Source organism: Manihot esculenta, chromosome 14 (genome assembly GCF_001659605.2).
Source record: "Manihot esculenta cultivar AM560-2 chromosome 14, M.esculenta_v8, whole genome shotgun sequence".
NCBI lineage: Eukaryota > Viridiplantae > Streptophyta > Magnoliopsida > Malpighiales > Euphorbiaceae > Manihot > Manihot esculenta.
In genome coordinates this window covers 8,062,249-8,077,720 of record NC_035174.2, presented here as the reverse complement: position 1 = coordinate 8,077,720, position 15,472 = coordinate 8,062,249, and the positions used below count along the sequence as shown (strand labels likewise).

General features: G+C 36.1%; 1 protein-coding gene and 1 non-coding gene across 2 annotated transcripts; one reads left to right on the top strand and one right to left on the bottom strand.

Moving 5' to 3' along the window:
• Positions 1 to 8,267: 8,267 nt before the first annotated feature.
• On the top strand, positions 8,268 to 8,341 carry TRNAI-AAU. The gene has a single exon. It is a non-coding gene; the product is annotated as a tRNA-Ile (tRNA).
• A 727-nt stretch (positions 8,342 to 9,068) lies between these two features.
• Positions 9,069 to 13,890, bottom strand: LOC110631025 (transcription factor bHLH30). The gene is made up of 3 exons (XM_021778723.2): positions 12,732 to 13,890; positions 11,414 to 11,883; positions 9,069 to 9,255 (listed from the first exon to the last, which is right to left on the bottom strand). Exons 1-3 carry the CDS (start codon positions 13,314 to 13,316, stop codon positions 9,210 to 9,212), a joined length of 1,101 nt encoding a protein of 366 aa, XP_021634415.1. The 5' UTR covers positions 13,317 to 13,890; the 3' UTR covers positions 9,069 to 9,209.
• Between the last annotated feature and the right edge of the window lie 1,582 nt (positions 13,891 to 15,472).

Below are 15,472 nucleotides of genomic sequence, written 5' to 3'. Positions count from 1 at the left end.
CCTTCCTTAATTATATGATGCAGAAGTTTAGATTTTATGAAAAATGAATTGCTTGGATTATGCAATGTGCTTCCACAATTATTATGTCAGATCAAATCAATGGATATAGATGTGGTTACTTTTTCCCTTCAATAGGATTTAGACAAGAGAACCATTATCCTCATACCTCTTTCTAATTTTGTGCTGAAGGTATCTCCCACATTATAAAATTATCTAGTTTGCAAGGCATCAAAGTAGCTAGACATGGTCCGATCTGTTTTGCATTTACTATTTGTTGACGATTCCATTCTCTTCCCTAAAACTTTAGAAATAGAGACTAAGTTCATTCGAGAGTTGTTGTATAAGTACTTAAGGATTAGTGGTAAGAACATCAGTTATGAGAAATCTTCATTGATCTTTAGTCTGAATACGCCGACTCCTTGTAAATAAAGAATTGGTTCCATTTTGGATGTCCAAAGGATAGATGTGTATGACAAATTTTGGAGCTATTTTCCTTTATTCTGAAATCCAAAAGAGAGGCTTTTTATTATATCAAGAAAAGAATTTCAATTAAATGTGCTTGTTGGAAAGAAAAATTATTGTCAAAAGGTGGCAAGTAGGTTCTTATCAAAGCTATTACCTCGTCGATACCTATCTACGTTATGTCATGTTTTCAATTTCCAAACTCTCTTTGTAACCAGATCAATGTACAATATCCAATTTTTGGTGGGGACAAAAAGCTGATGAGAAGATGATTCATTAGATTGCTTGGTCAAAGATGTGTGAAGCAAAGGAATTGGGTGGCTTGGGCTTTAAGGATATGGAATGTTTTAATAAAGCCCTTCTTGCAAAGCAAAGTTGGCATATACTCTCCCAACCACAATCTCTCCTAGCTCGTGTACTAAAAAGCAAATATTTTCCTCACAACTCTTTCCTTCAAGCTAATCAAGGAAGTTGAGCATCCTCAGGGTGGCAAAGCGTCATTTGGGGACGAGAGCTCTTAATTCATGGAATACGCTGGCATGTAAAAGATGATCGAGCTATAATGTGCAAAGAAGATAAGTAGGTATCTGGGATTTTCTCCCAAATTTCTACTGCTAAATATGATCATTAATCGAACATTGTTTGGATTTCTTAGCTAGTTTGCTCTGCTTCTAATTTATGGAATATCTCGGTTCTTAAAGATAACTTTGATCAAGACACCATTGCGCATATTTTGGCTATTCTTATCCATCTCTTTCAATTTGAGGATAAATTGATTTGGCATTTCAAAAGACATAGTCATTATTCAGTTAAATTTGGATATAAATTGGCACGTTCAATCCAAGCTAGAGCCTCTTCATCCATGAAAGGTAACCCAGTTTGATGTCTATGAGACAAAACTCTCTTTTTGAAAGAATTTTTGAAAAGTATCTCTACTCAATAAAATTAAGATTTTTCTTTGACTTCTCTTTCTCGAAAGACTCCCTTATAATAAACTCCTATATTAAAAAGTCAAAGGTATTCAACCTCTTTGTTCTTTCTTTGGTAAAAAAAAATCACTTCTGCATCTCTTTTTTCATTGTCCGGGGGCTATAGCAGTGTGGCTTCACTCCCCTATGAGGCTATGATCCTCAATGTTGATAAATGTTTCTATGATGGATGTATGGAAAGAGATCACAATTCCTTTGTTCCAACACTCTCAGAAAACCTCGTTAATCCAGCAGGCTAGTTTTATACTATGGCGTATGTGAAAATGTAGCAATGCCTCGATTTTTAAGCGATAAATGTAATACCCGGTTAGACTCCAGTATCGAAATTCCTACCGTCCGGTGGAATTCCGAGCATCGGAGACCTCTAGAAGGGTAAAATCATGTTTTTATAAAATGTTTTAATGTATTTTATGGTTTTAATCAAGTAAGAAATGAGTTTTTGCATGAAAATAGTCTTGGAGGAAAACGAAGGTTCGGCCGCCGAACCTCAAGTTCGGCCGCCGAACATGCAGGCGTTTCGGGTGTGCCTTAAGCCCCCGAAAGCATAAGTGAGGGAAACCAAGTTCGGCCGCCGAACCTTATGTTCGGCCGCAAAACATGGCATGCATGCGGGGGCACGTTCGGCCCCCGAATGTGGCCTGGCCAGCCACCTATAAAAGGGTCCCTTAGCCGAAAACGGGCGAGCTTTTCTCCCCATTTTCGGCCAAGGTGAGCTCTCCGTCATCCCCCACCGATTTCGAGTTTCTTCCTTCCATTCTTCATGATTTTTCACAAGTTTTCACTTTGTTTTGAAGATTTTCGAGTATAAAGCAAGTTTTGGAGTTTTGAGGTTTAAGAAACTCAATCCCTCCCATCTCCGAGCTAGGGTCGTTTTCCTCTCGATATTCAAGAGGTAAGGGTCGATCTTGAGCTCACTACATATTTTAAACAAGTTTTAAGTCAACCCATGGGGTAGAAATGTATGTATAAGTTAGATAAGCATTTTTAGGTTTTATGTGTTTTATGGAGTGTAGGTTGCTGTGATGCTTGTGATGTGTTGTAGTTGGGGTTTAAGGTTTGAAGCCCCTAGGAGCTTGTATGCTTGAGTATGCATGTTGTAGAATAGGAAAATGCATGTTTGGAAGGTTTGAGAGGCATTTGAGGTTGAGGAGCTGAAGTTTCTGCCCTTTGGCAGAAACCAGGTTCGGCAGCCGAAGGACTTTCGGCCGCCGAACCTGCCTGGGAGGCCAGCCTTTCGGCTGCCGAAGCCTGCCCCCGAAAAGAGACTTTCGTCTCTGGAGAGCATTTTCGGCCGCCGAAAGTGTCGCCGCATGCATGAGTTTCGTCTCTGTCTGGGAGTTTCGGCCGCCGAAGGTGCCGCAGAACCTGCCTGACTTTCGACTCTAGAGGGACTTTCGGCCGCCGAACCTGCCGCCGAAAGTGCCCTGTTCAGCCTTCCTTTGCATGCTTTCCATGGATATTTTGAGGTATTATAAGGGGGTTTTTGGGGGATATTTTAGAGTCATGTTTTAGTATGTTTGGTCCCTCATTTGAGTCCACCTGTGTAGGTCCGGACCCGAGGAACCAAGGACCCCAGCAGTGAGTCAGCTGCTTCAGAGTCTTGTCAGAGCTAGCCAAAGGTGAGTGAAACTAAACTTAATGTTTTAAATTGAGAAATTAAATGAAAGTTTTAGCATGATTCACGCGTCATGAATGCCATGAGATATATTAGGGTGTTGCATTAGAATTCACGAATATGTTGCATTGCATAATATATATTGTTGATGTGGATGAATGTTGAATGATCCATTAGCCCTCATATGTTATGGCACGATGATATGATATGGAAGTCCAGGCGTGCCTGCACTACGCCCCTGGCACTATGTAAGAGAAAGACCGGGTGTGGCTTGCACTACGCCGCCGACACAGTTGGTTATGTATGATATGTTATGTATAAGAGAAAGACCAGGTGTGGCCTGCACTACGCCCCTAGCATGATTGGAATATGTAGAGGGCTAAATGGTGACAAGTTCATCCTCGATGTGATTTGCTTGTGCTGTGACGCATTCCATGTTATCATATGTTTTAAATACTATGTTTTATTTTCCCGCTCACTGGGCTCTTGTAGCTCACCCCTTTTCCCTTATCCCACAGGGTTGCAGGTACAGGGTAGACCAGGAGGTCGGCAGGAGTAAAGTCTGATTTCATGTAATTGTAATACCCGGCTAGACTCCGGTATCGGAATTCCTACCGTCCGGTGGAATTTCGGATGTCGGAGATCTCTAGATGGGTAAAACCATGTTTTTATGAAATGTTTTAATGCTTTTGATGATTTTAAGTAAAAAGGAAATGAGTTTTTGAATAAAAACAACCTTGGAGGAAAACCCAGGTTCGACCGCCGAACCTCAAGTTCGGCCGCCGAACATGCAGGCATTTCGGGTGTGCCTTAGGCCCCCGAAGGCATAGGTTGAGGAAAGTCCAGGTTCGGCCGCCGAACCTTAAGTTCGGCCGCCGAACATGGCATGCATGCGGAGGCACATTCGGCCCCCGAACGTGGCCTGGACAACCACTATAAAAGGGTCCCTTAGCCGAAAACGGGCGAGCTTTTCCCCATTTTCGGCTAAGGTGAGCTCTCCGCCGTTCCTCACCGATCTTTGATGTTTTTCATCTAGATCATTCAAGTTTTTCATTTGTTTTAACTTTGTTTTGAAGATTTGAGCTTTTGAGCAAAGTTTTGGAGCTTTGAGGTTCAAGAACTCAAATCTCTCCCAACTCCAAGTTTGGTCGCCTCTACTCTCGATCTTCAAGAGGTAAGAGTCGATCTCTAGCTTATGTTATGTTTTAAGTAAGTTTTATGAAGTTCTTGGGGGTAGAATGCATGTTTAGGTTATAGTTATGTTTATGGGTATAAATGTATGTTCATGAACAATGTGGCTTGTAATGTGTGTTTGATGTGTTGTAGTTGGGGTTTAAGGTAGTTTGAGACCCCTAGGAGCTTGTATGCATGTTTTGGTTGAGCTAAATGCATGATGGTTTGAGTTTGGAGGCATTTGTGCATGTTTGAACCAAGTTTCTGCCCTTTAGGAGAAACCAGGTTCGGCAGCCGAAGGGACTTTCGGCCGCCGAACCCTCTTGTGGAGGCAGCCTTCGGTTGCCGAAGCTTGCCCCTGAAAGGAGACTTTCGTCTCTGTCTGGGAGTTTCGGCCGCCGAAAGTGCCGCCGAACATGCATAAGTTTCGCCTCTGTCTGGGAGTTTCGGCCGCCGAAGGTGCCGCTGAACCTGCCTGACTTTCGGCTCTGGAGGGACTTTCAGCCGCCGAACCTGCCGCCGAAAGTGCCCTGTCCAGCCTTCCTTTGCATGTTCTTGCATGGATGTTTTGAGATGTTTGGGGGATGTTTTTAGAGTTATGTTCTAGTATGTTGGTCCCTCGTTTGAGTCCACCTGTGTAGGTTCGGACCCGAGGAACCGAGGACCTCAGCAGTGAGTCAGCTGCTTCAGTCAGTGTCAGAGCTAGCCAGAGGTGAGTGGAATGACTCTTATGTTTTTAAATAAATAAATAAATCAGTTTTGAGCATGTTCATGCACCACGGATGCCATGTGATATTTTAGGATGCTTGCATTAGAAATCACGAATATGTTGCATTGCATAATATGTTGTTGATGTGGATGAATGTTGAATGATCCATTAGCCCTCATATGTTATGATGTGATGATATGGTATGGAAGTCCAGGTGTGGCCTGCACTACGCCCCTGGCACTATGTAAGAGAAAGACCGGACGTGGCCTGCACTACGCCCCCGGCACTATGGATTATGTATGTTATGTTATGTTATGTATAAGAGAAAGACCAGATGTGGCCTGCACTACGCCCCTGGCATGATTGGATTATGTAGAGGGCTAAATGGTGACAAGTTCATCCTTGATATGATTAGTTGTGATGTGATGCATTTCATGTTATCATATGTTTTAAATGCTTTACTATTCTGCTCACTGGGCTCTAGTAGCTCACCCCTCTCCCAATTTCCCCAGGTTTGCAGGTACGGGTTAGACAGAGAAGTCAAGAAGAGTAATGAAGTCATATGTATGTAATAGTTAGAATGTGGACATGACAGATTGTATAATGATGTATAGATATGTAATGTAACGATATTGAGGTTAAAAGTGTGCTTGACCATAGTATAATGTAATCCCTTTTTCAAACATGATCTTAATGTTATTGATGTTCATGTTTAGCCAACTCAACACTTGTTATGCCCCATTGGGGGCATTGATGAGATCCCACAGAGGGGTCAAGTTTATGATTATGTATATGTTCAGTGCATGCACAGGTTGAGTTTGGTGTATGATAGAATGTATGAAAGAAAAGTTTTAAATTTTTATGTATAATTGTTGATCATGTATGGGATTAAACAGGTTTAGGTTGCATGTCAGGCTTGCTACGGGTCCCGGCGGCCTTAAACCGATCTGGATCCTAGCGCCGGTAGCGGTCTGATTTTCGGGTCGTTACAGTAATAGTTAGAAAGTGTGGACATGATGAAATTGTAATGTAATGTCATATGTAATAATGATATTGAGGATTAGAGGTTGTGCTTGACCCTATGTGTATGGTACCCCTTTTAATGCATGGTCACTATTATTATTGATGAGATGAGTAATCAAGCTTAATGTAAGTTATTGATACCCCATTGGAGCATGTGATGAGGACTCCAGTGTGAGGTTTATGGTTGTATTAGTGTGCATGCACAGGTTAAGCTTGATTTGTGAAAGAAAAAGTTTACATGTTTATGTTTTTGTATGATCATGTATGGGACTTGACAGGTTCATAGGTTATATGTCAGGCTTGCTACGGGTCCCGGCGGCCTTAAACCGATCTGGATCCTAGCGCCGGTAGCGGTCCGATTTTCGGGTCGTTACAATAAAATTTCACCTTTTTGGAGGTAATCGAGGCAGCTTTAAGGCATTTCTTTGATTTCACAATAGTAAGTGATAAAGAAGAGCAACTTGTTCCTCAATTGATAGCTTAACAGTTGTGCTGGCAACCCCACCAATTGATCATATCAAGCGAAATAGAGGAGTTATAGCAATTGTTTGCAGAGATCACAGTGAAAGGGCTTTGGATTGGTGTCGTAGTCTTAAACTTGCTATCTCATATCTTTTGGTCCTTGAAAGTTTAGCATGCAGAGACGCTTTACTTTTTGCTAAGTTTAGAGGTTTCTCACAGATTTGTGTTTGGGGAAATTCCTCCATTGTCATCGACACTTGCAAGGATAGTCCGGCTCCCTTAGTCATTAGTGATACGGTCTCAAATTCTCTCACTTTGCCTCAATCCTTTACATTTGTTTGTTTTAATTTTGTTAAAAAACATTATAACCAAACTACTCATTTCTTGGTTAAGTTGTTCTTAGCTGATGTCTTTTCAAATGTAATGCATCTGCTTAATTGGAGTTTATAATTTTCTATTAAAAAAAAACCCTTATCAAACAGAACTTATTTTAACAATCTGACTGAAACACAATCACTCCCATGATACAATCCATAACCAAATCAGATAAATTTCTATAAAATCATCTGAAATTTTAATTTTTTAAAAGTTAAAATTTTTTAAATTAAAAAATTAATTTTTTTAAATCAAAAGATGAAACTCAATCTAAGTTAAAATTATAGCAATTTAAATAAAACTTTTTGATGGTATATAAGTCTATACACACATCCACAATCAATGTGAAATCTCGAAGAACCAGCTCATGAAACATGTTTTCAAAAGGATCTCAATTCAAGACTCATATTACATCACACACACACAATAATTCTATCCTCAATTGAATTTTTTTTTAATTTTAAATAAGAGAATTGATAATCAATTCAATAAATTATTGCTAGATTCTTGATTTTATATTGATAATTAATTTTTTTATTAATAAATTGATTCATTGTACTTATAAACTTAATTCGATAACAATTATTTTCAGTGTAGTTAACTTATGAAAACTTAGTTTATATACACTAATTAGTACTCATAAGATATTTAGGACTTATAAATATTTAAAATTTTAAATAATTATATATGTAATTAAAATGTTTATAAATGACTTATAAATAATTGAAGTATTTAATAATAAATAGTTTATAAATTGAAATTATTATAAAATTAAATAAAATATGTAATAAAATTTTAAAATTAAATAAGAGTAATATAGTAATTTATTTGATCAAAATAATTTAATAATTTAGTACTTAAAAGCATCAATCAATGATTAGGAGAATTTAGAAAAAAAAAACTGAAAAAGAAGAGCCAATCAATAATGGTATATAAATAATAAATAAACTCGGAATTGAAAAACATTAATATTTGAAGATGCTTATGATCATCAATGATTAGGATTTATAAATGATTAAGGAATCCTAATTAAGTTATTCCGCAAAATAATACTATAAGAATGTGAATTAGAAGAAAAGGTGTGCACCATGGAGAAAGAAATCTTCCGAAGAAGCTATCCAAATTCGACTTTGAGGAATTTGATGGCGTCAAGCAACCTGCATTCTATTTCCTTTCATAACTCAGCTTTTTAATTATTCATACTAACAAACTACTCTACTCCAATTATGTGACCTCTTTTTTGTCCAAATAGCAATCATCATAAGTTAAAAACCATTACAAGGGGATGCATCAAAATAATAAGAGCAAAGCCCACAAAGAATGAAGACCTAAAGGATTGAGGAAGAATCACTAGACAGAGTTTGTTTAACTAGAACATGAGATGCCTTGTTCCTCATCTTGTTCACATGAGAGAAGGTGGCTTTGCTAGACATTTAATAAGAGTTGGACCATACAGTAAGGCCTATTAGCTCAGTTGGTTAGAGCGTCGTGCTAATAACGCGAAGGTCGCAGGTTCGAGACCTGCATGGGCCAACTTCTCTTTTTTCGTTTTGGGCTCAATTTTGGACCCAAATTGCAATTAAAGATTGATTTACGGGCAAGGCCCAAGCATAGTTCAACACGAAATCCTAAAAGAATATCATTGAACTATTGGGCCTCATGGGTTATTATGTCGATCCAAAAAAATAAAATATTTTTTACTTTTTAAAATAATGTAAATGTTTGATGATATTAAAGCATACATGTAAATAAAGGCAATGAAGGTGAAGTTACCTAACTTAGGGCACTGAATTAAAAAAAGAAAAAAAATCCAACTTATAGTGGTGTATTAGTCAGCCGTGCATTGTTATGCATTAACTAAAATTACACATTTATATAGACAACAGTGTTGTATATTTCAAGGAAATATATATATATATAATATTATTATAAATCCCAAGTGGCAACTATTTATTGGTGATCGTAAAATACTCATACGAATCAATCCTAATCAGTGTTTTTCTCATAGCAACTAATTATTTTAGTTATTGTTACCCATGAATTTTATTTTAGTTGTTGAAATTAATTATTTTTTTAAATAATAATTAATTATATTAATGAGTGAATAATATTCTCCAGATATTGGAATTTAGATGGTGACAAGCAAGCCTCTAGCTTATTCCTATCGTTTATACGTGCACTTGCTCTTGTAGAAAAAAATATATTAGCACTCACATATATAAGTGCACATATGACTTAATAATATTCATCTAAAATATATTACATGTTCGCAATTTCTTATTAGATTTTAAGTAATGACATGTCCATAATTAGAATGCCAGACTCAGTTTCTTATAATACTCACCTCTTATCATCTATAACTTGAAGACTCGTCTTTTTCTAGACAAAGTCTAGATCTCTTCTATTTTTCGGTGTTGACGTTCGTAACACTGCAACTGCCATAATTCCTACAAATGTGAGATCTCATATTTGTTAGTCAATACATTTTGAATTTTCAATATAATAACTAACTTCTTGCGGTATAAAACAATAAAAATACATATTTTAAAGTAAAATAACTCTTATCCAACCAAACTATTTTGTAATTTTCACATAATTCTCCCTTCCTAACTATTTATTGAGTAGATCTTTGGAATAATTACCCGATAAAGACCAACTGCCTCATACTTTTTTTTTTTTTGAAATAGGGGTGGGGAGTCGAACCTTTGACCTCACAAGGCTACAAGGATGCACTTTCCACCAAGCTAAGTTTCGGAGTGCTGCCTCATACTGTTTTTATTATTTACAGATTACGAACTTATATTAAGAATTTTTTTTACCCCATTAGTGTCGTTCACAAAATTGTTAGATGTTAAATGCAAACTCCAAGCTCCCTTTCATAACAAAACTTCAACCCTCCATTAATTGTATTCCATTCAATTGGACACTTTTTTTACAAAATATTTTTATTTAAAATAAAAGAATTTATTTTTTTCTTAAAATAAATTATAAATAATTTTATAAAAATTTATTTAACTTTTTTTTTACAAAAATCATTTATGCCAAATAAATGAGACATAAAAGAAATATATATGTTGCAAAATGTATATATGAGACATGACAGATTATCAATTTCTATTTGATAAGATTTTGTATAAGGGATAAAAAGTTCATAGGCTATCAAAATATTTCCGACTTCAATTTTTTTTAATAAGTCTTATGCTTTATATTAAATATTTTAAAAGCCCAAAAATAAATCTTAAAAACTTTCAAAACTTTATGTTACTTACATTCATTCATATGAATTTATCAAAACAAAATAAATTTAATTACTTAGCTTTAATTTTCATTAAGGCTTTTATTACTTAATTCACAAATTTTTTGAACATAATACAACCAAATTATAAATTATAAAAGCTTGAATTCATGAATGGATTTTACAACCATCAAATTAAACATGCATGTAAATCTATAAATTAGTCGTATATACTTCAATCAACTCTCTATATAAATACATATAAATTTATACAAAATTAATTAAAATATATATAATAAATCTAAAAAATTTAGATACAGATATTTAATATAAAAATTATATAAATTCGAGTTCTCTATATATATATTTTTAAAATAGAAATTAAAAATTAAAAATTAAAAAAATAAAATTTAAAATCTCTCAAATTTATTCAAATACACTGGTCACCCAACTAAAAAAATTCAGCTTTAAGTAGTTTTTCTCTTCCTTATAAACATTCTTTGAATTAAAAGAGAATGGACATTAGCAGATAGTAATATGATGACTTATAAAAAAAAAGGGAGGAAATCAGAGAGACAGGAGAGAAAAAGTCAAAACACAAAATTATGACTATGTACATTCCCTAGATATAATAATATCACAAGTCTATCAGAAACTCTTGTGATTCACGAAACATGCATAGCTCATTAGGGTTTTCGCACCCTTTCGTTTTTTGATTTTGGTTTTAAACAAGGGATTCCTGATAATTAAGACTGCTGATCAGTGGACCAACATTGTACTGATAATTAAGAAGGAGAAGATGGGAGAGATGGTGGTAGTTGGGAGTGGGGACGTGGCAAGACACGTGACAACAACAACAACATCGTCACCACACTGATCCGTATGATGATCCATAAATTCCATTCGAATGACGAGAGAAAGACAGTGATGAGAGAGTGTAGTTTGGATTGGCTTTAATGGGAAAAATCTTTTTCGTGGGAAGATAAACCTTATATCAAAACCTAACATAGAAAATTAGGACAGTGGACTACTTGCTCTTCTGATGTCTGCGCTTTCTTTCTTGTCTGCTAGTGCAATGCAAGGCCCTCTCATCTTCTCTCTGGTTAGATTAACTTGTGCACAAACAAACCAAGAAATACCAACCACAATCTCTATCTCGCTCTCCAAATTTCTTATATTTTGGAGTGATGTAAGTTACACAAAAGACACCATCATTACCTGTCTCTGTTCACTGGCGAAAAATTACACAAAGACACACCAAAAAGGACACAGCCACAAGCAAAGTGAAAAAGAAAAGGAGGAGAATACCCAGAAACAAATGCCAGAAGAGGAAGAAGAATGAGGTACTCTAATTAGAAAATTATAGGGACCTGTGTTGTTGATCAAGGATATTGATATTGGTTCTTTGCCTCTTGGTGCTCCCTGAGGAAGACTCATCACCGCCAGTCTTCTCCATAACTGCTTTCAATGCTTCTTGGATTGAACTTATAGAATATTGTGCCTCCTCATGTTGCTGCTGCTCATTGCTGTTACTTGAAGAATCTTCTTCTCCAGTAATGAATAAAACATTTTTGACTCGTCCACCAAGAGTTGTAATCTCAGCTTTTAGTGTTCTCAAGCGTAATGCTTTCAAGGTCTTTATTAGGTCAGGCAAAAGATCAGACCTGTCTTCGCAGCAAATTGAAGCTTTGATCACAAATTTACCATCTTCATCGGATGTATCAACTGTTAGCTCATCAATTTCGGTCGGTACGGGACTTGTTTCGGCTATCAAAGAAGTCTGGCGTTTTAGCTCTTTAACGTGTTGGATGACCTCTGCTAGTAATGAAGCTTTATCCGTCTACACAACAGGCAAAAGTCCAAACAAGAGGACAAAATCAATGCCATGTTAAAGTTGATATCCATATGTACTATGAGTTATCGAACTAAACAAGAAACAAAATAAGGAACGTAGATTCACAAGAAATGACCCAAATGGAATTTTCTTTCTAATTATAAATATATAGTATAAAGAAAGCTTTTGATGTGTGAAAAGAATAGATGAGATAAGAAGTTTATAGTCTACTTAAATAATTCAGCCATGAAAGTAGCTAGGTTCCTAATGGCATGAAGTTGTAAAGGAGGATTAGGGCATGGCCATATGACTGACAAGAATGCTAGTTTTGTCTGACTTTATATCTTTTTTCCATTATCTCTAATTAGTTTGACTGATGTCCGGCAAGAAATTTCCGTGGAAGCTTTTCAACTGCTCTTTGGTTCCTCTTTATCATATCATCTAAGCGACATTAACGCTTATTCCTTTTAGTTTTTTTGCTCCTCGGAACTACCACAAGTTCCAGAGAAGGAATAAACCAAAAGCAAAAACAATATTAGTATTAAAAAGATGAAAACAAAAAGAGAGAAACGTGACTGCCTTTCAAATCTAAAGGGTAGGTTTCAATGAAATGAAATCAGAACAGCCATCTAACTAGAATCTTTAGCAAGATCGACAGAGATCTTTCGAATGAAAAAAGAAAGGGGCTCGTTCTAATGCAAAACAAAAAGATATGACACCTAAAACATTAATATATGCACATGCATGTTTGTAAACATGGCGAGTAGAGAGGGTTGATATTTAATTTCAACAATTTCATAATTTTGTAGGTAATTGTCAAAAAATTTTGGATGACTTTTGCGGTTCTTAATTACCTTGGTTGTGCTGGGGAGTAAGCTGCGTAGCTTAGCAAGATGATTGTTGATTCTTTCTCTTCTCCTCCGCTCGGCCTCACTATGACTCTTCGAAGCAGCAAGAGCCTTAGCATCCATGATTTCTTGAGCAGTCATCTTCCCCAGTTCAGCTTGCAACCCAAAAGCGGCTGAACCGGGCTGAACCACCGGTCCAAGAGTCTCAGATATGATTCTGAGATGATCACTTGATGGACCATCATAAGCAAACTGCAGGGGAGGAGCTCGTCTGTTGAAGAGATTTCCATATGATGATGGTACTGGAGGGATAAGAAACGGGTCTTGTTCACGAACCGGGTTAGAAACGAAATGGGTAGGGTTGAAGGAGTGGACTGGAGCGAGAGGCCATGGTAAGATTGGTGAAACTTCAGGGAAAATCAATCCGGTTCCTCTAGCTCCTCCATAGATGTCATTGCTTTGCTGCTGCTGCTGCTGCTGCTGCTGTTGCATTTGTAGGTGGTGTTGAAGAAGTAATTGTTCTTGGTAGCCTTGGAAGTTATGGATAGTTTGAGAACACTCTCCTTGATCTTCTTCCTTGAATCCACGCATCTCCCTCTTCCTCCCAGGACAAAAACTTGCGACTAAAATTCTATAACTTAGAAGGTGTTTCCATATTGATCTCTTTTTGATATGAAAAGCAGAATCGGGAGAGAAAAAAAAAAGGGATATGGAAACTGGATTATACTTATAGGCGGAGAGAAGAATAGAAAGGGAATATAAGGAAGGAGACAGAGCTTCAGTTTGATATGTTGTTGAGGACTTTTTAGTGCTCTTTATCTCTTGTGGGTAGTGGAGGTGATGAGAGAAAAGGGTTGGGTTTCTCTCTTGCGATCTCTTTCAACTGGGTAGGTTTTTTCTTCTGCCACACAGCCTTTGTGGGTGAAGACCCTTTTTATCCTGTGCTTCAACTAATCCTTTTTTTTCTTCTTCTTCTTCTTTTGTTTGGCGCTATGTTGGTGTATCTTTTTGGTTTCCTTTTGTCGTTGATGTGGAACTCCTCCTCTTGCTCTATTTCTCTCTCTCCCCACTCCGAATATATAGATAGAGAGAGAGAGGCTGTAAGAGTACAAGTCTTCTTTCCTTTCTTCTTACGGCATTCTCTATATATCCCTGTAGCTATCAGGAGAGTGTGGGGGTCAATATCTTTTTGTTTATTCTGAATATATATATATAGAAATACCATTATTTTGTTGCTTTATGATTAGTTCAAACTGTATAATTACACTCTGTGAGTGCAGTTGGAGAGAGAAAAGAAATGGGAAACACAAAAACAAACACAGTGAACACACAACACACAGATTGTCGACCGACCAAAGACCCAAAAAGGCTGATAGTATCATCATGATAAAAGGCTTAGCTAAAAAACTCTTTTATTATTTGCTTCTAATTCTTTGTTTTTTTTAATAGCCTTTCTCTTCATCCTCTTCTTTTTCTTCCATGCTCTTGGTCTTGGCTATTAGCTCGCCACCCTTTCTGTTTCCCCAATACCAAATAATCATTGTGTCTTGGAACACACTCCATCTCTCTCTAGCTAGGTTTCAGTTACATGTGTATTAATTCATGGGTAGCTAAATGCTCATGCCTCGCTCTTTCTTTTTTGGAATATTATTTTTTTATGGAGCTTTTCAGTTTGGGTAGGTGTTGGAGAATATTTTGATAGTGAATGAATGGGGTGGTGGCCCTATTTTATATATAATCTTCCCTTTTCTTTTCCAACATATTGCGAAGTTGGTATATGCTTCAATATTTTCATCACTTTGTGTACAAAAATGACTTTTTCTTCCTCTTCCTATACAGTAGTGGGGCATTTGCTTTTTTTCTTTTTTTCTTTTTTTTTTCTTCTTAGTAATTCTAAATAAGAATATGTGTATATCAGTAGTGCTTCCACAGTCCCCACCTTACTGTCTTGTATCACCAAATTGTATTTATATATTTCAGTTCTAAAATATCTTATTAATTTAAGTATATTTCAATAAAGGAATTTAAATTTAATTATTTTATTTAGTCTATCCAATTTTGCTATGTTGGAAACCTGATATTCATGTAAAAAAACTGTTATAATATCATCTACCTACCTATGTGGGTTAGTATTTAATGAAACAAAATCATTTTTTATTATATATTTATCTTTATCTAGTTTTTGAGTGATGTCTTCACTGTCCAACAATCTCTATCTCTTGAATTAATGTATTGTTTAATTTTAATTGTACAGAAAATTAATTAATTAATTAATTAAATTAACATATCACTTCCGTTTATAATTAATGTTCTGAAATTTAAAAAATAAAATTTAGTGTGAGTGTAAACTTAATAGGAAAAAATCAAGTTTTTCTCCTTTATTTTTTTTTTATCCTAATGACATATAACTATTATCTTGTTATACTGTTATAGTGTCGCCCATTCCTGTCACTCAAACCTATATATATATTGACTTAGTAACATACTCATTTTCGTTATGGTCATTTAACTTTTCCGGTGTGCATGTTGATAGGACTATGAGATAGCAGGGCACCTATTTCCTATTACGTCACCGAACTAAGCTCTCATCTAGTAAACCCGAATAGGGGATCAGTCCGATCTGCTTTAATCATAAGCTGGATGGTACAATATGAGACCGATCTGCTCATAGAAGTGAGTCTATATTCTTTTATAAAGTTCAAATTCAACCCGAAATCAGAACTCCAATAGTCATATTATAACTTTTA